Source organism: Phyllopteryx taeniolatus, chromosome 4, assembly GCF_024500385.1.
Source record: "Phyllopteryx taeniolatus isolate TA_2022b chromosome 4, UOR_Ptae_1.2, whole genome shotgun sequence".
NCBI lineage: Eukaryota > Metazoa > Chordata > Actinopteri > Syngnathiformes > Syngnathidae > Phyllopteryx > Phyllopteryx taeniolatus.
The window spans coordinates 31,533,799-31,560,967 of record NC_084505.1 but is presented as its reverse complement, the minus strand read 5'-3'; the positions used below and the strand labels follow the sequence as shown (position 1 = coordinate 31,560,967).

General features: G+C 40.1%; 1 protein-coding gene across 2 annotated transcripts; it reads right to left on the bottom strand.

Annotated features, from left to right (window-relative positions):
* Positions 1-1,539: 1,539 nt before the first annotated feature.
* Positions 1,540-27,169, bottom strand: map2k7 (mitogen-activated protein kinase kinase 7). 2 transcript variants are annotated; one of them, XM_061771702.1, is made up of 12 exons: positions 26,642-27,169; positions 24,798-24,845; positions 18,438-18,576; positions 18,283-18,349; positions 17,299-17,412; positions 16,340-16,459; positions 15,109-15,216; positions 14,336-14,515; positions 14,153-14,233; positions 13,051-13,193; positions 12,922-12,967; positions 1,540-11,356 (listed from the first exon to the last, which is right to left on the bottom strand). In XM_061771702.1, the coding sequence occupies exons 1-12, from the start codon at positions 26,763-26,765 to the stop codon at positions 11,210-11,212; spliced, it is 1,317 nt and encodes a 438-aa protein (XP_061627686.1). In that variant the 5' UTR covers positions 26,766-27,169; the 3' UTR covers positions 1,540-11,209. The 2 variants fall into 2 exon arrangements, with proteins under 2 accessions (XP_061627686.1, XP_061627687.1); XM_061771703.1 differs by lacking the exon at positions 24,798-24,845.

Sequence of the window (27,169 nt, the reverse complement as noted above, 5' to 3'; positions counted from 1 at the left end):
TTTTGCTGACACTCCAAGTACATTGTGTTAAACCAGGTGAAGCGTCTACCTGCACTCCACCAATGAGCTTTGGCCTTAATTCCCTACCATATATGGTCAGACCAGCATTAAAAAGGGAAAGAGAAGAAGGTGGGGTCTATATGTGTGATCTTTTTTTTCTTCTGCTGCTGCTGCTGGGGTGTAAAATATCTATTCAAAGTCTGTCATTAACTGTGCCCCAACCAAAGGTGGAAGTTGAGCAGAGAGGCAGCGTGTCGCAACACGACAGGAAGACATCAAAAACACATTTGTATGCATAGTGTGTGTGTGTGTGTGTGTACGGGCAATGTTTTAAGTCACATTTTAACATTGTGTAAAGTAAAAATGAGTTGAATGCTGTATTAGGCTTGGGCAATGCATTGGCTTTATTGATTAATACGTATTTGAGTCTGGGTGTTTTTTTTTTTTTTTGGTGGTTTCCACATTTCAAAGTGAATCCTCCCTTGCGTGCATTGGTTTCACTAACAATGTGGCTGCAAACAGAACAAAAGCACAGTCAGTGTTAGCAACTTAGCAATATTTCTGACACTTCTTGCGGCTGTTTTTAGCGACTTGCGACTTTAAAAGTAGTGTATGCAACTTTTCAAACTAGCCAGATTTGAGTCTAGCCTCATTTCAGTTCCGCCCCTGCGCGTGTCTGCACACAGAAATGCCCCTGGCTCACTCAACAAAAAAAGAACGAAGAAGCGAGCAATTCACATTCACGATATACCATCTTATTGGCTATGCTTGTCCTGCCGTGCCAAGTTTTTTAAAAAATAATCAAAATTAATTTGGAGGCGTTAGATGGGGCCAGAAAAGGATGATTTTTTTCAAAGATCTTTTTGATGATATTATTTTTTTTTTTTTGGGCTGGCGTCCAGCGAGAGTGCGACCCCGTGGCCACTCGCAGCACTCTCTCGCCGGAGCGAGCGCAGACGACCCGCTGAAGAGGACCGAGGTGGTAGAAGCATATCATCAGTGTGGCCCTAATGAAGTTAATGCGCGTTCAGTGCGTCTAACTCTTGCGAGGAACCCAAGTCGAAACTAGGCATCGAAAGATGCGAGATCACAATCTAGCAGACGCTGTGACATAGACCAATCAGAGCCAAGCTGTTTTCAAAGGACATTTTGGGCATTTCCAACCAAAATGATCATGCAAATCCAATAAAAGGACAGCAAACATTATCACAATTAAATAGAAATCAGCCCTTTAAAGTAAAACAGTATCTTGAATTTGTAAATGGAATTTGCCATTTTTGAACTTCCTGTTTAAATTATGAATTTTGTCAATTGGGGTTACACATGCATGCCATTCGCATTGTGGCGTCAAACCAAAGCGTCAGATGGAGCTTGGCGCCCGCCGTCATCCTGTTTGTTCATTTTGCGCAGCCGCAGGGCAACAGTCTTCTTCTTGTTGCGCCACCTCGCATGACACTTCCTGTTTTGCATCACAATGGCACGCGGGTGCAGTGTAAATTAAAGTTAAGACGACAGAAAGAAGTATGCAGACAATCTGGGTTTGGATAGAACATCAGTGTATAGAGCAATGCAATGCAGCGCGCACACAAAATAAGTACTAAAAATCAAGTGTTATGTAAGCTTGCATTAGTGAGGAGCATGTGCAGTCATGTTCTACAGGTAACTGGAAAGTTACAGTAAAGAGACAAGTGAGGGGGGGAGTGGGATTGGCACATGAATAGAGGGATAGTTTTACACACAACTCTTTAGTAACAGTCTCCCCAAATAGCTTGTTCACATTGGGGTCATGGGTGAGCAGGAGCCTATCCCAGCTGACTTTGGGATGAGAGGCAGGTTACATCATCCCAAACGAAATAAAAATAAATACACAAAGAAACACTTCCTGTGATGTACTGCCTTTTTCCGCCTCTAACGTGCCCCCTCTTGTGGACAAAAAATACATTACAATGTTCTTGCCTCCAGTTTAGAACAAGGACTCCCAACACAGCAACATATGTAATACTAATGTGATAACACTATTTTTTTTGGGGGGGGGGGGGGGGTTAAAGTTTTTAGACCTGGAAGTAAAAAAAATAAAAATAAAATAAATAAATAAAAAATAAAAAAGACAACTTATGAGTTTCTTTAATTTGATTTTTTGGTGTTTTATTGTTGTTTTTCTCATCAAAAGAATCCTGAGGTATTCACAATATAATGGCATTTGTTCTTTTTGAAATGAGACAGGGATGCAGGCTGAGGTGACATACAGCAATAAAATAAAAAAATAATAATAGGGGCAGTAAAGCTGTGAGACTTGGTACATTTTCATGGTGCCAAAAAAGGGGAACTAACAGTATGTTGTTTCTCTTGTTTTTGTTGTGAAAACTACGAACGTAAAGCCACAGCCAAACAAACAAACAATAATAATGATAATAAATCGGAATTTCAAAAGAGTCAGCATAAGCAGGAAGAAGGCTTTTAAAATAAAATACAAATTGAGCAAAGTTCCAAATTGGGTGAACCTTTGTTTGCATGGGTAAACGGTAAATAAAATGGAGGAATTTAAGCCAGTAAAGATAAATGTCCCGACTGTGTTGTATTTCAGTATATTATTACAATAATGATATACTTTTGACTGCTCGCCTCTCAAGTCATGTTAAAAAAAAAAAAAAAAAGGCATAACAACAAACCAAAATCAAAAGACACACATCAATAATAAATATAAATCAGTGAAGAAAATACACTGTTGAATGATGATCTTCCCGTGTCACAGATAAATAAGACAAAACTGTTGTGACTCTTTAAAAAAATAAGAGGGGGGCAGTCTGCAACGCAAGACACCAACAAAAATAATAATCATAATAATAAAATATAAACATTACAAGTGCAACATCAGTCATGACAGCTTTCGGAAAACAAAAGAAAAGCTCAAATGCTCTTGTACTTGACCAAACAATTCACTTACTACAGCATCAAACAAACCAGGAAGAATAGAAAAATAATCATAACACAGCATTAAAAAACTTATGTCAAATCATAAGCCGGGCAAGGGTGTATTTGTGGAGCAGGGGAGCAAATAAAGCAACAGCACACACAATTTATAACCCATATTGGGGCTATGAGTCAAAATGATCAAGATGTCGAATCAATGCACAACAATACCTTTTAAAGTTGAGTTGAAGTGGCGGCTAGAATCCACCAGGCTATCACCTGCAGTGGAACCTCTGAAGTTAAATCTGTTCTGTTCAAGTTCTGAATTCAAACATTTTTTCCCTCATTCAAAAAATTATGTGAAAATAATGTTACGTGAAACATCACTAAATCGTTTAAGCGTACATGTAATGCTTTAAGTAACATTTTAACATAATAGTTTATAGCAGTAATAAATAGAAGTTAGCCACTGTATAATAAAACTAAAACAAAGCAAAAATACCCAAACTTTAACCATGAATGTGTATGTCATTGATATTTAATAATTATAGCTCATATTGTACTGAGCAGTCACACTTCAACTTTGGAGGTTCCACTGTGTATTTAGTATCTATTTGTTCAATTTGGTGTCTTCTTTGCCCTGAATAGTAGCCATAATTAAACTCATAATACAATAATATTAAAACCTTAAATCATATGAATCATCAAATAACAATGATCATTTAAAAAATAAAAAAAACACAAAATAAAGGATAAATAAAATAATAATCATCACCGTCAATACACTTTTGGTACACGCATACAACAGCTAAGTGGGGGCAAAAAACAGACAAAAGTTTTCTAACAAACACTGTGAGAGTGAGAGAGAGACAGAGAGAGAGAGAGGTGGAATTATGAGCTTCATACGAGACCTTAATAATTCAACATTTCTGGCCCCCCCAAAAAAAAGTAATGGGAACAAAAGAACGGCAGTTACAGCTGTGACAATGACGTGCACTTGATAGACTTCACGGCAGGGGGAGGAACCTTTTTTACATTAATGCAGTGATTGTTTATTTTTACATATCAAGAGGGTTTGTGGATTAAATTAGTTTTACAGTGGGTACGGAAAGCTTTCAGACCCCCTTAAATTGTTCACTTTTTTATATTGCAGCTATTTGCTATAATCATTTAAGTTCATTTTTTTCTACAATGTAGACACAGCACCCCATATTGACAGAAAAAAAACAGAATTGTTGAAATTTTTGCAGATTTATTAAAAAAAGAAAAACTGAAATATCACACAGCCATAAGTATTCAGAGCCTTTGCTCAATATTTAGTAGAAGCACCCTTTTGAGCTAATACAGCCAGGAGTCTTTTTGGGAATGATGTTTTTCACACCTGGATTTGGGGATCATCTGCCATTCCTCCTTGCAGATCCTCTCCAGATCTGTGCCTTGCCACAATTCTGTCTCTGAGCTCTTCAGGCGGTTCCTTTGACCTCATGATTCTCATTTGCTCTGACACGCACTGTGAGCTGTAAGGTCTTATATAGACAGGGGTGTGGCTATCCTAATCAAGTCCAATCAGTATACTCAAACACAGCTGGACTCCAATGAAGGTGTAGAACCATTTTAAGGATGATCAGAAGAAATGGACAGCACCAGAGTTCAATGAGTGTCACAGCAAAGGGTCTAAATACTTATGGCTATTTCAACAATTCCGTTTTTTTCTGTCAATATGGGGTGCTGTGTGTACATTGAGTAAAAAAAATAAATGATTTTAACAAATGGCTGCAATATAACAAAGAGTGAAATTTTTAAGGTCGTCTGAAAACCTTCCGTACCCACTGTATATGCGTTTTACTATTGAATGAAAGGCCAGATAAAATACTTGTGATCCCCTCCTGAATTGCTAAGTTTGCTCACTTACATAGAAATTAACAGTCTCCAATATCTTTGCATTGTTTATTGATCACGGTAACGAAAGATCAGTCAAAATACATTAAAAAAAAAACTGTGCATTTCATAGAGTTAAATAAGATTGTGACAAAAACTGCTGAATTCTTCATAATTGTATGGAATTATGTCATTACTGTATGTTCTTAAAATATAACAGTGACATTTTTCTTATTAAAAAAAAAACAAAAAAATCTTTGGGGGGGGCTGTAATGGATTAATGGTATTGCCATTAATTTCAAAGGGCAAGGATGATTAGAGAGTGTTGTCACGGAACAAATTAGACTCGTATGTTTAGGCACCAATGTATATTACTTATCGCATACAAACATGCAACATCCTTTTTTTTCTTGCTTCATAAACATTTCAAAGTTCCTCCTCAATGCTGACTTTTACTTGTTTGTACTTTGTTGGTATTATTAGATGTGCAACTGTGAATATAGCTGTTGTGACAATTTGATTTCCCTCACAAGGTGAATAAAACATCTTTCGTTTTATACTTTTAGTACTTTCACTCAAAATGCACGTGCATGCGTTTTGTGTTTTGTCTGTCTATTACAATTACTGAACACGCACAGAAATTGGACTGTTTATTTCTTTGTGAGCAGACTCACAAATTCAGCAGGGGATCAAATCATTATTTCCCCCACTGTATATGACCCAGGGTCTGTCGGTTCCCTACCCCTGCTTTTACAGCATTGATCTACCCCGCCCCCCCCAAAAAAAACCAAGCACACAAAATCCCTCCCACCCTAATACAATCCTTAAATATGTCAGCTCATTGAAAACTTGCTGTGTGTTGCACTAAGAGGGTGGGAGTCTCATTATAATGTACCGCTCGTAGCAAGCCAACATGGTTTTGCATGACTGCATAGTGACGATGATATTTGGTTTACTTACAGATGGGATTTAAAATACACAAATACACAGAGCGAAAGAGAGAGCTCGGCGAGACAGCTGCTGGACGCCAAGGCACAGCTCAGGTAGGCGCTAGCAGCTAGCTTCATTGTTTATATACACGCCGGCGAGCTAATATACACATCAAGCCAGGGTGGGATCACTTTAAATATTTGGTGTCTCTACATCAGGGGTGAGGGAGCTTCTTCCTAGATTTTACAAAGTCCTCCAAGAGCCCTACTAGATCAGATGGGTCCGTACTGGGCCCACCCCGTTCTACAATCCGAGTAGCACATAGAGCATGTGTTGGTGCACATCAGCTTATAAACTAAACAAGGTTAGACAGTGGGAGACTGGGTCCACACGCGGGGGTTGGGGGGAGGACACGCATCCGGTGTCATTCATAACTGGATGCAGAGCACCTGAATGTACTTTTTGTACACGTCAGCCCCGTGGACGTAAACCGTGTCTTTAAAGTCAAGTCAATATTCGTCAGAGTAAAAGTAGACAAAGGGGCCGAGCTGACAACACCACTGGATCTCATCTTCATTTTGTATCAATGAGAGCCATTAGGGTGCCCTTTGGCTTCCCTGAAATTGTCAAGACTCAGAACGCTATGATCAATCATGGATGGGTAAAATGTTTGTAATTGTTCGGGTCAATTCAGTATGCAAATCTTAAAACAGGGGTTTCCCATATATAACATTTGAAAGCGGCCACCACCAGCTCTAAAAGCTGACCGGGGTTGTACGAGTTGGGTTATTTTTAACTGCAATTGCAGTGGGGTTGTATCAGAAACAGTTGGAAGTCACTCCTAAAACCATCCACAGGCAACATTCTTACATTCCAAACTCAGGCCCCAATGCAAGTGGACAGTAATAAGGTGAGGTAAATTCTCTTGACTCACAGCTTTATTGAAATCTGCACCGAAATGCAACGCTCTTCATTTGACACAATTTCGTTGACATTCGCTAGGTTTTTTTGTGAAATCCTGTCAACTGCTCAGTTGAAATCATTTGTTTAGGTTGTTAATCATTTAACCAACTAATTTAATGATGGTCGTCATAAATAATAACTACAAGAAAACAATCTGTAAGATAGCACTTAAGTCACACTGTCTTCCTATTTGGTGGAGGCATCCGTTCTGTGCAATGTGACGGTAACAAAAAAAAAAAAAAGTTATGATTCATCTAATTTCGTAGTGATTAACACATATAGTGAACCCCCGCTGATTTTTTTATTTTATTAAACCTACCCTCTGTTATCTACTAAAGAACTCACTCAGCTATTTGCTTTTACACTCATGCCGCAAAATTAACTTTGGCGCCAAGGCACTATGTTAGTGAGTTGAGGCGTCTTCTTTAGACAAAAGCAGTGCTTTGTCGCCATCTAGTGGCACCTATAGGCAATTATAAACCCTTTGACGGGGGCATTACTGGTTTTCACAAGTTGCGATAGGGCTCTGTGCCTGAAAATGCTGACATGCTAATATCAATAAATTGTACAATTTTAAGATTGCTCTGCACTCTCCTGAATGCCATTCTTGTTTTGGCATGACTGGATTAACAGTAAATTGAGCCATGTATCACTTTGGTGCCATCAAGATTTCTGACATCCAGTGAAGCCAAAATGGGATGGTGGACTTCCTGTTACGGAACTCCAGTAATGCCAGTTTTCTTTGGACTGCTCGGCCCCCCGTTGTGTGTTATAGTGTGCCAGTCTCCCTCTGTAGAGCATAAAACATCACACAAAGGGGGGCACTGCTGCACCACAGCGCCCCCTTTAGCCACTTAAATGCGCTATAGAGAAATTTCATATCAGAGTTGTTACAATAATGTATTTATGGGGTTGTGGACACCTTTGGTGTGCAGTTGTCAAGCTTGCAGTGGATGGACATGACCTAAAGCATCTGGACAGACAGACAACCTTGAACCTGCCTACGGTGTAATGACTTGCATTAGTCGCACGATGTGAGGTGACGAGCGGTTACATTGTGTCATGAGTTAGTGCTTTTCTCTCACTCGCTTTTCGCCTTCCTCAACACGTGCTCTTCTCGTCAGTATTTGGTAAAAACACGTGCAGACTTTGCATTGGAGTTCACTTTTTTGGCAAAAGTATTTTGTCCTTTGGGGAAAAAGAAGTGACAGCAGCGTCTTTATAGCAATTAACACAATTAAAATAAAAAATAAAAATAGTAGCAGCAGTCAATAAATAGTTTGAACGGAACAACAATCATCAACTAGCTCGAAAAAATGTTGGTGTAACACCATGAAAGCTTTGTACAGCGGATGTTTTCTCCTCAGTTTCCTCTCTTTTAGCACGTACTTAACTTCATTTGTCTTTGTCTCACACTTGCAGTTTCTCAACAACCTTACCTCTCCTTCCATTTCCGCTCATCTTTACTGCCATCTTTTCAACATCTCATCGTTCTCTCTCTCTCTCTCTTTCTGACACTTAACTGTTTCCTGGCTCGTTCAGTACCACTAGTCACTTCTGTGTCTCTCTCAGTGATTTGCTTTGGTGCCTAGTCAAGTCTTCACTATATTAATTCAACAATCCTCAACAGCCTTAATTGTAGAAAAACCACATACATGTTTACACGCAATGCTAAACAACAAGTCGATATATGAAGTCTCGATAAAGACTATTCTCATGAAAACTTTGTAGGATATCACACTTAAATCAGGACATAAAATTAGTGAATAAACAACCAATATTGGCTTGACTGAAAACACGTTTTTCTGAAATAATAAATTGTTTTTGAATTACTAAACATTAGCAGAAAGATATTCAGCGCAAATTCAGCATTAATTTATGAATTATACAAATTTCAATGTAAAATCTACAACCAATGCTTAAATGATATCATGAACTTTGTATATAAAGAAAAAGGGGTTTTACTTGGCCAGCTGTAATTATTGTATTTTCAAGACATTAGATGTACATATACAACATACAGCAATTACATTATGCTTTCATAAAGTACTTAGATGTGAATATTGTTTTCATACTCTTAAAAAAAAAGGGACAAATCAGCTCATCATGGACTATATTTTTAAGAGAAAAATAATATTTCAATTATTTAATTTTAATGTATGCTTAGTCTACTAGTTGCCCGTTCAGTTACATAGTAGGCGTTTCCCCCCCAATCAGTGTATCCTGATGCTATCGTTGGCAAAATATCACCATATGATATCGGAACCACGTTATGTCAATATTTTGCCTCCGCAATTGTCAACCCTATTAAAACGCCTGTAAAGTGAATTCAGAGATTTGTGAAGGATAATTGCCGAAAACGTGCAAAGACTGAGCACTACGCAGTGCTGAATTCTGGAGATACAGCGCAGAACTGTTTCTCATCATTTCAGTTTCCCAGATTTTTGAGGCGTGCCTTGAACAGCACCCAGTGACTCAATTTGAGCATCTGGCATGAGTCCCCCGTCCCCGACTACGGTATATAATAACTTGGACGCCTTCGTTCACAATGTTTATCCGGTGCAATCACAAGTTACTTAGTTATTACTAGGCCCATTAATGCCACTACAGCATGCAGTGAGCTTGCCAGCTATGCCTTGACCCCACAATTAATAGAACCAGCATGGTGTCATTATTTAAATTCTCAAACGAGGAGGTGATGCCGCCCGTCTCCCGGCCGACACGATCCTCGGAAGCCTGTTAGGTCGCAAGCCAGCTGGTGGCTAGTGGGGAGTGGTTTCACGTGTTTGTGAGTAGAGACTGTGCCTTATTTTTTTGAAGCCTCTTTTTCTATACTTGCTGATTTATTTATTTATTTATTTATTTAAAGATTCAAATTTGGCAGGGTAGAAGTCATTTGTTCACGTTACAGGGACTTTAAAGATATTGTTTTTCAGTGTGTAGCATACATTGTAAGAGTCGTTCGATATTGGTAAAAGTATATTTTAGGAGAAAATGTTTAACTTTTAGAAAGATTTCATACTAAAAATTGTGGTGAGAACAGCTTATGTCTTTGAGAATGCTGCGTGTACATGTGTAAAGTCCTGTTCAATCAAGTTTAGTCATTTAGTAAGTAAATTATCACTAAAATCACCTCAAAATGCTCGTTTCGTCCAGTTGCATGAGCAATCTGTCTTGACTATCATCTCTAGCACAAAGTGTGGTTGACACATGATGATACATTTTATAATTGCCAGTTTGACTGTGGTTTAAGAACATATGCAAGTAACCGCTGCTTCGTTTGAACATGACTATTAATGGAAATAGTTGACTGTTATTGCACCGTAACGCGTCTTTTGAGTCTCCACCTCGCAACCGCAATCACCTTTGGTCTGGAAAACACTCAACAGCGGAGGCAGACAGAGAGGACGAGGTAGACAACCAAGTGGAGTCGGCATATGCTCCACAGTTGATGACATCCATCCACCCACTTTTCTATTTCTTTGCACATATTAAATATCTGCGTTCTACGTCTCCTTGCGGAAAAAGCAACACTGCAAGTTAACAATCCTCCAAACAGCCATCAATACGACTTTCTTTTCCAATCCACCAGTTTCCTTCCATCTCCTCTCAGCTCAGCTAACTCATTATGGACGAACAACAAAACAAGGTTAGAATACAAGACTAATTTTTTTCAGTGTTTTCCCTCCCAAATGCGTAGCTGAAACATGGATTCACATGGAAGCTGATCAATTGGTATTAAAAATGAGGCTATCACTAATGAGTTCTGTGTTTTGGACTAAAAGACTTAATAAGATGGACAATATAGAGTTGCAAATCAATAAATTGGAATACTGTAGAAAGGTTTCTATTCAAAAAGTGAAACTCTTGATTCCTTAAACACACAGCACCAAATCCAACCTTATTCCAATATTAAAAAAACATTTTTGATCGGTTATGTAATATCCTGATTTCTTGAGATGAGGGTTTTCGTGAACTGTAATCTACAATCAAAATTATAAAAAAAAAAATCATGAAATAATTCACTGTGAGTAGTGAATCTATACAATGAGTCTCACTTTTTTTAATTGAAGTAGTGAAATAAATGAAGTTTTCTCCAGTATTCAAAATTATTGATGACTCCTGACCATGTATTCATATCTGGACAAACTCAACACATACACGTAACAGTGGCTTGGATAACACTCGTTGCTAAGCGACTACGAAAAAGTGACACGTTTACGAAGGTGTGATGATAATGACTGTAGCTGCGCACAAACGCAGCGAACTAACTACAGTGCACATCTCCCTCCCATGTCTGCCTGTCCAGATTGAACATGCTATCCATCCATCAGTCCCTCCCTCCGTCAGATCGGCCGTCCCAAAAAAAATCTCTCGTCGTCGTCGTCGTCATCATCATCATCCTCCCACTCTTTGAGGGCTTCTTCGGTGGACAGAGTCTAAGGCTAGGCTTAGCTTCTTTAGGCTGAGGCTAGACTACATTAGGGAGGACAGCTGAGCTAAGGGCGGGCGAGGGGTTCTCTGCAGGCTACCTGCTGAAGAGCGAGGAGTGGAGCTGGTGCTGATGGCTGTAACATTGGCTGCTGCGAGGCGACTCGGTGCGATCCATCACCGTCTGGAACCAACCGGCCACATCCACCTCCAGCACCTCGTAGCGTCGGATGAAGCTGTGCTCCTAGAGTAAGGGAAGGTAAAGAAGAATGCTTATGCTGGATTTACAATGCCTCCAGTACATTGGCGCCTTAACTTACAAATTTAAATTGTTCCGTGACCCCGCTCGTAACTCAAAACACCTGTATCTCATATCTTTCCCCGTTGAAATTAATAGAAATACCTTTAATTTGTTCCAGTCGCACCATAAAACACCAACAAAAAAACTTCAATAACTTTAAATATGGGTGAAAAGTCTTTTTATTTTATTACATCATATACATTCATAAAACACTTCAGAAGGCAAATTCCTGTCGTATTTCTACATTCAAAATTATTTTCATTGTTTCTTGATTCTAGTTATGTAAATTCGAGTTTCTAGAGATGGTGTATTTTGTTTCTTGTTTGCTGTAAGCTATATTCATCAAAATAATACATTAAATATTTCACTCCTGAGTGTAGTGCTGCACGTTTATGGCAAATCACAATTATTTTGATCAATATTGTAATCACGATTATTAATCCCAATGATTCCATGTTAGGCAAAACAAATTTTTATTTCACTACTTTTTAACAAACAATATGTAACAGTTTTCAGTGCAAAATGAATCTTTAAATAAGAATAAATGATATTAAAAAAGAAATGTTCCCCAAAAAAATTCTACTTGACCAAGGGATAACTGAATAAATGTGCTATTACAAAGTGCAATCACGAATTACAACTTAATGGAAGCAAATACAGTTAAATGCAAATAAAAAATAAAAAACCTGCAATAATTCTGCTTGACCTTTGGTCAGTCGTGCATGGTCACAAACTACAAAGAACTCGACAGTTGTGATTTCCCTCTCTATTTACTCCCGGCATTTTATCATTGCGATCAGGCCAGCCGAAAAGTTGATGTCAAGGCAGCCGCTACAACAACTGTTAAAAGTGTCTTACCGTGACACGCCGCCTCTTCGCCAACGTGCTGAGAGGGGAAACTTCCAAATAAAAACTTCATATATTATTACATTGGTCATCAATGCAATTTTAGGCTTTTATTTTGAAGTTGGCACCTGACCGCAGTGCCGGAGCTTAATGAGGCCTTAACCATGCGTTCGCCCCCCAGTGGCTGACTGGGCTGCTGCTGCTGCAAATGAAGCACTTTTCATATGCAGCAGTGCCCGCATTTGAAATGTTAAAAAAATAAATAAATACATAATTAATCGCCAACAATCGGGCTCATTTAATCGTGGCAGCCAAAACAGTAATCACGATTAAAATGTGATTAATTGTGCAGCCCTACTTGAGTGTATGGAGTGCATCTCTCAAATTTGAGTTTTACTTTTTGAATTGAACTACCAAACTAAATTAAGCTTTTGACACTATTCTGGGCACTATTCTATTTACTGGGATGTACCTGTTTAACCAAGGAAAAAAAGTATATGCCTGTGAGTATTGTTATATTGTCATCTCTCTCTTTTTTTTTTTAATCACAGTGCCATGATGCATGTCCCAAGAGCGTGAGTGAAGAGCAAAAAAAAAAAATAAAAAAAAATAAAAAATAAAAAAAGTCCAGTCCAAAAAAGTGTATCTCTTTGAAGTCTTACCAGCAACTGGTGGTATTTTGGCCTTTTTCTGTGATCCTTAGTGAGGCTATGAAAAACAAAACAGGTCTTATGAACATTCGGAATGAACGAAAGGATCGTTGATTATGTGTGTGCGCGCGCGTAGCTCACCAATCTTTGACGAAGGACTGGAAGTCGAGGGAGAATCCCATGCTAAGAGGCAGCAGAGGGGGGTCTTCCTGCAGCACTTTGGTCAGAACCTCAAAATCTGTCTTGCAATTCTTGTAGGGAAACTGTCCTGTGGCCAGCTCCACCTAGTGCACACCAAGTACCATTGACAGTGACCGAGTCTGCAATAGTTCATTTCACAATAAAGTAGGTATATAGCGCCGGTATCGGTTTGGCTAAGCACCTACGAAGAGACACGCTTACGAAGCACAGTTCAAACTGCAAACTATCAGTTACGCGGAGGAACATGGGAATCGAGCAGCCGCGAGAGAATTCCAGATCAACGAATCCATGGTTCGCAAGTGGAGGAAGCGGGAAAACGCCGGCATCATTGCTGAAGAGCCCCCCCCCCCGGCAACGACACTGACTCCGCCAATGACGAGAGGGAACCCGGCATGTTTGATGGAGAACTTGCCCAGCTGTTCATTTCGGATACAGATGAGGACTTTGATGGATTTGTGGATGAGGTTTGAAAATAACGTCAGTACATTGTTAAATACTTCAATAAAGTACAACCGAACTCAGTTTTGCTCCCGCTGCCTTTTTAAAAACATGCCAGCGTATGTTTTCGCGTGCATGCATACTACCGTATGTTTTAAGCTAGCGTATGTTTTACCATGCCTGCGCCCAATAATACGGTGCGCCTTATGTATATGTAATGCAGCCTTATGTATATGTTAAATACAGAAATGGACCCCGTAACTGGGACTGCGCCTTTTAATACGGTGCGCTTTATGGTCTCGAAAATACGGTGATATTGAAAAACAGCACGTTGACATCTTTGTGGGGATATTGGGACGCAACAATTGTACCTACGCTAAACAAAGCAGAAAAGCAAGTTATTCTGCTTACCACCATTTTCTTTATGGTTGGCAGGATAACAAAATAATTAAATTATTTCTATTAACACTTTGTGCAAATGGAGGAATTATGGCAGAGGTTAGCCTTCAGTGTTTTTCTCCCCGCAAGCATATAAATCTAAGTTTGAATTTATTATCAAGTTCAACATTTTACCCCCCCCGCACAATTTCCAAAAAGTTCTGACCAGAGAGATGCCAAGGCTCCATACATCCGCTCGGATGTCGTAGTCGGGTTTGGTGGGATCAGGAGGGTCTATTCTCTCGGGCTGCATGCATAAAAACATACAAATATGAAACATTGTGTGAAATAAGTATCTGATAGTTGCATAAATTAACAGGTTAGTATAACTTGATGTGTTGTCACTCACCGCCATGTATGCAGCACAGCCGGCGCTGCGAGTCTTTGCCTTGGAGTCGACGAGGCGTCCGCTGATGCCAAAGTCGCACAGTTTGATCTGACCTTTCGCATCCAGGAGAATGTTGGAGGGTTTAACGTCACGGTGGATTACACCGTGCTTCTCTTTCAGATACAGCAAGGCTTTTACTATCTGGAGAGGGCACACACAGTGATAATTAAACCACAAAATTCAGTGCATTTTCTTGAATGTAGGGCTGCGGCAATCGAATATGAATATATTTTTTTTAAGAATCGATTATTCTACTGATTATCCCATCAATTATTTGAGTAATCGGACAAACATTTTTTTTGCATTCTTAAACAACAATACCAATGCAAACTATGCATTTGTGATGCAAGTATTATTTTTGTCCACATGGGGTTGCCATCCTGCTGTCTACATGGTAGTATGTGCGACTTTAAAAGTGGGTGGCTTTAAAATGGGGGGGATCTGGCCTGGTGAATGATGTGGGAGTCAGCGAATTCAAGTGTAGAGTTGGCCGTTGTGAGCGGCTGACCGTTAACTGGCTAACCCATTAACCGCCCCTGGGGATCATCATGATTCCAAACTTAGGGAATTTTATTCTGCACCCTTTCGTCTTGGCTCACCACCATCGCACGAAGTAATTTCTACACGAATCAGCAGTTACATTAGTCCGGCAGAGAATTTGCTTCGACTTTTTGTATCAAATTATTGAAGTCATTCAAATAAATGTTTCAGCCCTGTTTGAACGGTTCACTTACTGCAACAGTCATTTTTCCTAAGATTTGTTCTGGGATGGGGCCTTGGATTCTCTTCTTCAGCTTCTCAGCACACGTTCCCATCAGCTCCATGGCAATAAATACATCTGTCTGTAAAGGCATATGCATACATAATGGTTACATATAGTCAAGTGGACACCATTGATAATGATCGTTTTACTGTAGGATAAAACAGTGGAACCTCCAAAGTGCTTCAACCTGGACTTAAACCTAAAAAAGTGCTCCCAAAAAAATCTCGAAAAGCACAGTGAGCATCTCAGCAGTTGTTCTTAGACTGTGGTACAGGCACCACACGTGGTATGTGAAAGTATCATTGAATTAATTCTTTTAACTGCATATTACAGTGGTCTTAAAATATATTTTTAATCCAGTACACTATATTGGTAAGTACAGTTCAGTTGTATTTGACTTTTAAGTACATTTGCATTTAATCTTTCATAACTGCTTTCAAACATGTAGGTACAATTTTTATTTTTTACATGCAATACATTTTTATTGAATCATTAAGTGCAGTTTTTATTTTCCTTTATTCAAGCACAGTTTTCATGTTCAAGCTTTGCATAATATTACAGTAGCACCAAAGTTAAATATACCTTTTGGGAATACTTTTTTTTTTTAATGAACACTTGGGCCTACTACGCTAATGTATTGTAATCTTGATCATAATGGGGGTACTTGCAGAGCCAAGTATTTCTTTAGTTGGTTTGAGAAACACTGATCTAAAGGATTCTTTTCTGTTTTTTTTTTTGTGAGGCCACAAAGTTCTAGTGATGGCAGATGACAAGCACAGAAGTAGAAATTCGTATGGCACAGACTTAATTACGCATCAAATCAATTTTACCAAGCGGATGCGATTGTAAATCACCCAGTGTTTCCTAACCTGTATTGAGCCAAGGCAGATGATTCATATTTGGAAAAGAATCTCATGATAGAGCAAACAAAAATGTCACAAAAAGTGGATACACAGATTACTTGCCTTTTAGTGGAAAAGCATTTAATTGTTTGAAAAAAAAAAAAAAAAACTTCTTGGCCATGGATATTAAACAATCAAATGAAAAACAGTAAGTATGGTGGTAACTGAGCGTGCCTTCTCGTGCCGCATGACAGTGCAGTTCATAGTTCATTATTTCCTATAAAACAACTTGACAACCAGTGTCAATGGATTCTCTTCTACTTTAGAAGTTCTATTGTAACTTATATAGAGGACACCCACATTGGTAACTATGGCACCGTAGCACTGGATGATATAAGGGCAGTCGTGACTTTTCAGCACCACATCCAGGTCCATCAGGATCCTCTTGTTCTCGTCCTTATTGCCTGTTCGCCGCATTTGCTAAGGACACACGCACACATTTGGATGGCCATCATATTAGAAAGATGACAGTTCAACAGAAAATAATCACTTAACTGCCACAGTGTAAAACAGAGGTGAGCAATTAATTTTCCAAAGGGGCCATGTCAGAAACTTGAACTGTTGTCGAGCACCACGCCAAGTCTAAACTCAATTATGTACCATGTTAATTGAAAGTATTTATATGAAGAATTTAATATTGTTTGTTACTTGTGTATATACAGTATATCTTGTTGTAATTAGGACATAAAACATTTAACAGAATTCAAAGCAGTCTTTTAAATCATGAATATATATACATAATCACTTAATCAACATTCCTTAAAAAAAATAATAAAGGACTACAGCGTGCATCATTTTGTTTGTATAATTTTTAAAGTGAACTGGCATTTTGAGCAAGTTTCGTCGCAATTTAGCCATTCCAATTTGGACCTCACAAATGATTATCACGGCAAATCCCGCTGGCCTTCTTCCACTTCGCCGTGCAGGAACGAAGAATGTTGCTAGCATTGGTGGCACTGGTCGCTCGCTTTTTTTGAAAAATACTTCCGAGAGGAGTCGGGAAAAGTCATTCAATATAGCAACGATGTCACTAAGCTGGCAACGCAACACAAGTCGTTGCTCTTGTAACGTCCACAAACATGCACATCAAATTAAAAGTCAAATTATTTCAACTTTATAAAGACTGCAAGGGCTCGTCAGGGACTGCGAATGAGGTAGGTACAATTTTTATGGCCTGCAGGCCGTACTTTGCTTTGCCCAGGTCTGGTATAGAAGAAAGAGGATGTTTTAGGGGGGTAGGAAGTACAGAAAGGTCTTACTTTGACTGCAATGACGTGACCAGTCTTCTTGAAACGCACTTTGAAGACCTGCCCACAGGTCCCGCTGCCAATCTCCCCCTCATTGATCAAATCCGTCACTTCGGCTGGATACCTCTGTAGAATCAATGGCAGATGCACGGTATCACTGGATTGGACTTTACTGTTGAATACAGTGCTGGCTTGACTTACAAGTTTAATTTGTTTTGTCACTATGCTCAATACTCAAAACACTTGTATCTGAAATCATCTTTCCTTCTTGAAATGAATGGAAATTCGTTACAGCGGCGAAACGCTTTTAAACAAGAAAAATAGAATTATACAGTGCTGCATTTTATAAAAACATACAATAATGATTAAACACAATGTAAAGAATTAAAGTTTGTGCATCATGATTTCTTTGTGCTCCTAGTTCGTGCACCACGGCCACCAGGTGGCAGTATAATACAGACACACAAGAAAGGTTTCACACTGACTCAGTAAACTGCCTGTGAGTATTATATTGTCTGCCTGCATGTGTTGCTGCACCATTTGTGTTCAAATATCCGTATCTTAACGGGACAATTACCGCAACATTGCTCTTAGCTTAGTTATGGAGTTTTCCATTGTGTGTTAGCATTAAACTAGTGAACTTTGGAAGTTATGTGCTTTCGTTAAATACACTACAGATTTTTATTTATTGTTTTTTTTTTTTTTAAGGGCTGATACCGATACAGATTATTAGTAGTCAAGGAGGCCGATAACCGATATTTGGAGCTGATATTCATTTGCTTTTTTGAAGAAATGTTCACTATTTGCTGCTTGTCGTGTAGTTTATCTGCTACCATTTAGCACTCGTAACTAAAATCGGTCAAGCAACGGCTCGTATCTCAAAAAACTCATGAGTCAGGTCATTTGTAAATCGCGGTACGACTGTATTGTTAAAATTAAGACAACACTTGGAGAACCCACATATTCTGTATGTTGTATTAAGAGTCAAGAACTTACCTGTCCATCGATTTTAAGATAACCCGTTTGTTTCATGATCTCTTGCAATTTCTGGTCAATCTCTGCACTGTGGGGACGAACACAGAACATTTTTTTTCCAAAATGTGTCAATGCATCGTGCGAGGTCAGGAGTGTGCGTTTGCGAGCGCACATACTTTTCGAGACTCTTCTGTAGGCCGTACTGTGGGGTGGGGAGGGTGAGCATGTGTCTGGGGCGACAGGGGTGGTGCTGAGGCGAGCTCTCTGAAGACGATGAGCGGCTTCCTGCGTCGTTGGCCAGGGGCAGCTGAAGGGCTGATGTGGGGGGGAAATGACCAGTTAGAGACAGGCAGGTGAATAGTGCATTTTCATACCAGAGGCCTGCATGTCATCAGCACTGAAAAGCTTTAATTCCACTGTTAGCGATTTCAAGCCAATGCCATGATACAGTGGTGAGAATAAATATTAAAGTTGCATGTTTGAGGCCAGTCACTGATGGCATGGTGTGACATTGCCTGACTTTGGTGAAGGCAGCATCGGTTCAGTTCCCATTCAGTGACGGGATCCAGCAGCTGAGGATGGATGGATGGATGTTTAAGGCCAACTGATGTTGATTGACCAGCTATAAACCCAATATCTGGTCATTATAAAACTGCAATCCTGGACCCCGAGAGATGATTAACGCATTTTCTCAAATATTGGCCAGGGGACTTTATTTACAGTACTCAACTGCAAAGAGTAACAGGTGTTTATCAAACACAAGAGGCCAGTATTAGCACGAATGCATTTTTGTTGTAATTGTTAATATTGTCTTTTTACTTACTTTGCAAATGAGAATTAAAACACCTTTTCGCAATTACAAAAATGGACACCATGGTGAAATAGTCGTTACCATATCTGGCTCAGTTTTGAGGGTTGGAGTTCAAATCGCACCCCGTGTTTGTATAGGTTTCCTCCAGGTATTCCAGCTCCCTCCCACATTCCCAAAAACATGCATGTTAGGTTCATTGAAGACTAAATTGTCCATAGGTGTGAATCTGAGTGTGAATGGCTGTTTATATGTGCTCGTGCCCAAAGGAGGCTCTAGTTACAGTACCCCTTAATTTTCAAAAGAGGGCGTCAGGCATTTTCCCACTTGATATTTGGAACAATCTAATTTTTGCATTGCAAATAAGTAATGGTTGTTTGTCGATGTGCGCCCTACAATTGGTTGGCGACTTTTCCAGGTTGTACACCGCCACTTGCCCCAAAGTCAGCTGGGATTGGCTCCAGCTCACCAGCGGCCCTCATGAGGACCACCACTATAGAAAATAGATTAATATATTGTTTTATAATGTCCTACATTGTAATAGGGCATTATAAAGATATTTTTTCACATGGGCATAGTGTAACATTTGAACAGTGTTATGAAATAAATTCTACTAATTGTATCACAACAATAATAATAATGCATTTCACTTACATAGCGCTTTTTCAAGGAGCTCAAAGATAACATAGTAAAGGTAATTGCAGCCACTTTGTGTACTAAAAACAAATGTGATGGTGCACAAAGTTGCGGTCACAGGGTCCCCGGTTAAAAAAAAAAAAAAAAAAAAAAAAAGAATAAATAAAAACATTCCATCTCAGATGTGGACATTTTGCGGGATTACTGCGTAAGAAGCAAAGAGCTAAAAGTGACTCCATTATGTCACACTGCTTATTGCAGAGATTTCTTTTGCAATTTACCCTCTAAATACTGAGTGGGGGCTCCAGTCCTATGCTATTCTCTGAGAAACTCACCTATTCACGGTTTTTGTGCTCTTTCTGACAAGATGCCACTAAAGTCTTGTCTAAATAGGAATGTAATTGGTCCAAAGAAGTATGCTTAAAGTGATTGATCTCCTCTTTGTGAGACAAGCTTTGCAAGTCGGGGAGGAACTAAGTTTAGCCAGTGCCTTTTTTTTTCTTCAAAAATCAAACAAATCTGTAAGCTGTTTATATTGAAGATTAATGCTGTAAAATGACTGAAACAATATTGAACATTTTGGGGTATATTTATGATTTAAAGTTTTAAACTATTACAATAACCAATTCTAATAATTTTTAGGTGGGGCATCAATGACCTACATTTTTTTTGCTTATTCCAGGGCTGTTACGATACACCCACAAATTAAGATTTGATTTGTATCTCGATATCTGACCAGTGATTAGATTTTTTTTTTTTTTTAAATATATAAATATAATACATATTACAATTTATTAAGAAATACATTTGTCAGTAGACTGCATGAATTTTCTTCGGTGCGCCACTTCAATTAATTTCTGGATGTGTCTTTGAAGGTGCATTAACGTTCGACGTGACTTTGGGAAGTATATTGAAGTTGCTTCTTTCCCTTTCGGCTTGTCCCATTAGGGGTCACCACAGCGTGTCATCTTTTTCCATGTAATCCTATCTCCTGCAATCTTCTCTCTAACACCAACTTCCCTCCTGTCTTAATTCCCTCACTACGTCAATCAACCTTCTCTTTGGTCTTCCTCAAGCTCTCTTGCCTGGCAGCTCCAGCCTCATCATACTTCAACTAATATAGCTAGCTAATCACCATCTCTCCTCTGGACGTGTCCAAATCATCGAAGTCTGCTTTCTCTAACTTTGTCTCCACAATATCTAACCTTGGCCGTCCCTCTGATGAGCTCATTTCTAATCCTATCCAAACTGGTCGCCCCGAGACAGAACTTCAACATCTTAATTTCCGCCAGCTCCACCTCTGCTTCCTGTTGTCTCTTCAATGCCACCGTCTCTAATCCGTACATCACGGCTGGGCTCACCACTGTCTTATCAACTTTGCCCTTCATCCTAGCAGAGACTCTTCTGTTACATAAACACACCTGACACCACCCGTTCCAACTTGCTTGGACCCGTTTCTTCACTTCCTGACCACACTCACCATTGCGCTGGACTGTTGACTCCAAGTATTTAAAGTCCTCCACCCTCTCTTATTCTCCCTGTAGCCTCACTCTTCAGCCACCACCCCTCTCATTCATGCACATATATTCTGTCTTGCTTCGGCTAATCTTCATTCCTCTTCTTTCCAGTGCATGCCTCCACCTTTCTAACTGTTCCTCCACCTGCTCCTTGCTTTCACTGCAGATTCACAATTTCACCTCCGAACATCACAGTCCACGGGGATTCCAGTCTAACCTCATCTGTCAGCCCATCCATCACCACTGCAAACAGGAAGGGGCTAAGGGCTGATCCCTGATGCAGTCCCACCTCCACCTTAAATTCCTCTGTCACACCTACAGCACACCTCACCAGTTCTGCTGCCCTCATACATATCCTGTATTATTCTAACATACTTCTCTGCCACTCCAGACTTGCGCATGCAGGACCACAGTTCCTCTCTGGGTACTCTGTCATAGGCTTTCTCTAGATCTATAAAGACAATGTAACTCCTACTGACCTGCTCTGTACTTCTCCATCAACACCCTCAAGGCAAATAATGCATCTGTGGTACTCTTTCTAGGCATGAAACCATACTGTTGCTTGCATATATATCTGTCGTGAGTCTAGCCTCCACTACTCTTTCCCATAACTTCATTGTGTGGCTCATCAACATTGCACATCACCCTTGTTTTTAAAAATGGGCACCACCACACGTTTCCTCTATTCTTCCGGCATCTTCTCAATGGAATTCTATTGAAAAAGCTGGTCAAAAACTCCACGCGACCTCTAGACTGCTTCCGGTCTGCTGTCCTCACATAGTTGAAAATAACTAGCATTAGCGGAAGCCACAGTTTTGCTCACTCTGGTCACATGACCATCACCGAAGAGTATACATGACATGCAATTGGAAGAGGCTTCCTGAAACTCTGGGAGCTGGATGGGGCGTGTCGCGGAGCTGACACAGCTTCGTATCAGAGTATCTTGATTCTCGGTTTTGATACTGTATCGTTACAGGATTACTTTATCCCTATCCCTGCAAATAGTGAGGGATTACTGGATGGCAGTTTTGGGAGCGCTGGGCTCCTCCATACCCAAAAAGCAGCAGGTGATTGTATCCTGGAGCCTGTTGAGGGAAAACCACTTAGTGAGGGGGAGAGGTTAGTAAGAGTGCATCTCAGGAGTTTGGCCGTCTCCAAATTTTCAGATATAGGCTAGACAGACACATGGAGCCAGAAGAAGATGACGCAAACGAATACACAAGGTTGCAGGCGCCGCCCTCTGCGGGTCAGGAGGAACATCGGGCATAGCGCAGCTGGAAGTTAGAGGATTTTTCAGTTACAGGCAAACGAACACGAGAGAGGAAAACGAGTGTTCACTGCACTCCAGGGATGCTGTATTAGAGACCGTGTCAAAGACAAACGCGAACCCCCCCGCAAAAAGAAAATAAATACAAAAATTTGCCGTGCAGAAAAGCTGCATGCACTGTGATCTTCCGCCTCCAGCAAAACTTTAGGTTAATCGGCGGACAGCCGCATTGCGCACACACACACGCACACACCAACGCTGTCCTGGCACTCACTGACGCACAGACGAGAGAGAAGGGATGGAAAGATGGCGGGAGGGTGTGATTTGAGGGGGAGGTGTCAATGGGCCAAATGGAAAAAAATAATAAAACAGCAGTCAAGGACAGGCCTCATACTATCAAGGAAATGATTCATTTGTCATAAAATAAAGATATCTAGTAGATGAGTTGTCAATGTAAGAATAATAATCCACAATGTCTGCCTAAAATTCAAACAAGGTACAAAGGAAACTCTGAAGTCATACTAAGGTCTATACGTGCCCTGCGTTTGGCTGGCCACCAGTTCAGGGTGTACCCCATCTTTTGCCCATAATCAGCTGGGAGAGGCTCCAGCTCACCTGAGAGCCGAATGAGGACAAGCACTAATGAAAATGATGCATATTACAAGAGGTAAAAAATTATTATTATATTTTTTTTTTTTAAGATGGAAATTTTGTTATAACGTAAAAATGCATTTTCGTTTGAAGGAATTCACAATAATGACAGTTTTACTCACTGAATTGATTAATTTCATTACTTTATGTCCAATGAGGATTTTTTTTTTTTTTTTTAAATCGAAACAAATCAGAAGTCAACTAGCGTTCTGAACAGACTGTTCAATCTTAGAGGTTCCACTGTACTCTGCAATGTGGGACTGACAGAAGGATGTGAAGTGGTCATAATAATGGCTGCAGTCGTGCTTTGACTTACAGTACAGTAGAATTTAAAGAATTAAACAGTTTGTGCAACATGATGAATTCATTGCGGCTCCTAATATGCATGACTTGGATAGTGGGCAGCAGTATTATAAAGTCATGCAGAAACACACAGAGTCTGACTCAACTATTTCAAGTGACTCAGTAATTTGCAGTAATATTGGTCGCTTTTGGCAGCGGATAAAGATCATTATCATCATATCAACATTGTCTGTCTACATATGCTACTGCGCCGTTTGTATTCAATTATACGTTGCTTAAAGCATTATTTATTAGAGATGGGAATCGAAAATTGCCCAGTAGTTCGATTTCGAGAGAGCGTTTATTTTCTGACGGTTCTACTTATCAATTTCTCTTGCGTCACAAATCAGTGATGACGTAACGCCCAAGAAGTGTACAGTACTGTACAATATAGAAAGCAGTGGGGGGGGGGAAACACTATTATGAAGCAATAACACAGTGTGTTTGCTAGCAAATCATGTCTTAGCCTTTTATATACAGTACTATTTACATTCTGGCCCTTCACAGCCAGCACATTAGCATTATTTATATTCACCATAGAAACCGGTAGCCCACAATTTGAAGGAAAGTCCTGTTGCATTTTGGGATACTGGTTTCTATGGTGAACGTAAACAAATGCTGTCGGCACAACTTATCCATGTGTGTTAAAAAAAAAAACAAGGGGAATGGGATTTAATGGCATACTAATTTTATTATTTATCATTAAAATAGTACAGATGGTAGATTTCCGCAAATTAAGCCGCGAGTTGTTTAAACGTTCAGTTTTGTTAGCCCGCCTATGGTAGCTGACTTCGGCAAGACTAAGGCTAAGGTTTGTGGCTTGGTTAAATACACATGTACATTCCATTTCTTTAATGTTTAGTTTTACAGTAGCCAAGTGGAAGTGACAATAAACAGCTTGAATCATGCACTTGGCCTCTGTGAACAATTCTGAAGAAAAAAAATCTATTGCTTGTGAATTTCGCTGCCACCATCTTGGGATCGCAACTTAAATGTTTGCTTGGAGCTCAAGACAAATAAAATAATAATAATAATCCACTTGAGCGATGGCTCATATCGCAAAAGACTCGCAAGTCAGGTAAGTCCAGGTACCACTTTACAGCCTTTTTAGACAGGAACTGGCAACATTTAGTACCTATGGGTCGAAAGACAGGAAGCCCACGCTGAGATGAGGTGAGGTGATAATGAGGCAGTGTGAAAGGGAATTAAAGGGAAATGAGGTGGTTGGAGATGGCGTGGGTGGCCTTGAGAGGGTGTATAAGAGGGATGGGAGAGTGTGGTGCAGTGGCAGAGAGAGCGATGGATTGAATGATACCTGCACGCTGGGAAGGAGCTGGAGCAGGACTGAGCTGGATCACGATGACTAGATGGAGGAAAGAAAATACAACACACACACACACACACACACACACGCACATTACTGCACTGGAACTACTACGACAATCGCACACGCCCACAGACCTGTCTCTCTCACTACACATATTCTCATATAAGACTCATACAGCAAATAAAGAACACTGAAACACAGCTGTGATGGCTTATAATATGAAACACACGAGAGCAGTACATACAAATAGAAAATGGCAAACTCCACAACTGTCAACTTCATGAAAGAGAGAATAGGTAAGCAGTTTTGTCCTACAAACGGACAGCAATTGAAGGCAGATGCAGTGATGTCCATGGATGCATTCATAGTAATCCTCCAGATAATGGAGGGTAATGTGGCCAAATGAGCATTCCACCCCCTTCCAATCAAGAGCAGCTATTTCGAAAAGATTGTCCTGACCGATTATCCTGTGATGGGGTGTGTTGAATTTTTCCTTCCCGATCTGCTCAAAAAACAGCCAGCCGACAGTTGTAAACGTTAAATGTTAAATAAATATTAGGGATAGACCAATTACCGGTTGGGCCAATTATCAGCATTTTGATGTAGATTGGCATCTGGCTTTTCTTTTTTTAAACCAATACACAATAAAAATCAATTTTAAACACGGTAAACTTCAGGAAACTATTTATTTAAAATTTCGGTTAACTTTATAATAGATGCTGCCGACAGTAGGAACACCCTGCGCTTTTGTGTTTTTGATTTAACTTTAAAAAAACAAAGTTAAAGATGAACATTTACGTTATTTTGACATTTTTTCCCCCTGTCGTGTAGGGTCACTTGCACTTGCGAGAGAAAAATAAATGGTTATCTTCATGTGTGTAGTACCAAGCTTTAGTATGTGCTATAACATTTATGCAATGTCCTGACATTGCTGATTTTCCATCCTTGAGCTTGCCTTTGGTGGTCTTGCAAAGGGAAAAAGTCAAGATATTTCAGAACGCATACAAGTTAAGGAATAGATTGTTTTAGTCTCTCCGTTCCGAATGAATCTGCACAATTTGTTCTTTAGATTTGGAATCCCTTCAGAAATGGCAATAACAACTGCAGTATACAATGTCCCTGCAGTTTGGTAGAGAAAAAAAAGAGTTCTTTATAGAGAGGTGCTGTTAAATTGAGTTACTATTTTAAACTCGCTTAATATTTTTTCTTCTTGTAAACCAGTCTTATTTAACAGAGACTAAAATATAATTCCATGTAATACATGTTCGTGGGAAGTTGTCATTTTATCGTGCGGAGATGTGACGGTGGTTAAAATCTGTTCGTCAAGGTTGAAAAATGGCAGTAAAATTGATTTTTGCGGCTGATTTAATCACCTATAGTGTAGACCGGGTGCCATAAGTGTAAGTGTACCGACGCAAAGTCGCACAAAAAGCAAAAACATTTTGAGGTTTATGTCAGGCCTGCCACCGACTATCGCTCAGTCCATTAGCACGCTAGCTTAGCATGTTTGACAGCACAGGAGTCGACCACATTCTGGAGGTAACTGTAGACTAAATTCTTCGTGACAGCGGGCTCAGACTTTAAAACGTCAATTTACACACACGCCGGGACTCGTTCCCAACGCGAAACAAGCGCGTTAGCATGAAACGACGACGTGTCGAACGTACGTCGGTGTTTGTTTATGTAGCTAGCTGGTTAGCACGCAGCGGTTGAGGAGGAGCAGAACAGCCCATCTCCTTCACTGCCACCCTCCGCCTCTTTCCAGCTTTTTCCTCGCAAACAGTTACTCTCGCCCTTTGCGGGCCGGCCGGGCCTCCACGGTGGACACTCACTTGGTCTCGCGTGGGATCTATGCGGACTCAAATCGATCTTGAGGTCCATACTCCGCCGAGCCTCTTCGTTTTCCTGCTTGAGTTTCTCCTCGATTCGCGACAGCCTCTGCTCCAGCGACGACATCTTGAAAAATGGAGCTCCCCGTGGAGCGGAGCTCGACACTGCCCCCTTTGGCAGACTGACGTATGGCCAGCGAGACAAGACATACAGGTCGGTAGGCGGTCAATTAGTTCAGATAGACATGCAGTTACACTGGCAATTAAGTGCAGGTCGGTCAGTATGCAGATAGACAGACACTGATGTACAAGTTTGACAGGAAAAAGAAAGACAGGTACTGTTTTAGGGATAGACATGAAAATAGCAGGTAGACGGGCACTGTTTAAAAACAGACAGACATGCAGATAGACAGGCACACATGTACAGTGAGAATGGAAACCCCATGCAGATAGACAGGTGCCAATGTACAGTGAGATAGGGAAAACATGGAGCTAGACAGGTACTGTTGTACAGTTCGACATGAAAAAAAG

Coding starts and splice junctions, on each gene's coding strand:
- map2k7 (XM_061771702.1), bottom strand. CDS start 26,765: ATGTCGTCGCTGGAGCAGAGGCTGTCGCGAATCGAGGAGAAACTCAAG. Junction 12,968..13,050: donor CAGTCCTTCGTCAAAGATTG/GTGAGCTACGCG, acceptor TGTTTTTCATAG/CCTCACTAAGGATCACAGAA. Junction 11,357..12,921: donor CAAAATACCACCAGTTGCTG/GTAAGACTTCAA, acceptor CCCTTACTCTAG/GAGCACAGCTTCATCCGACG.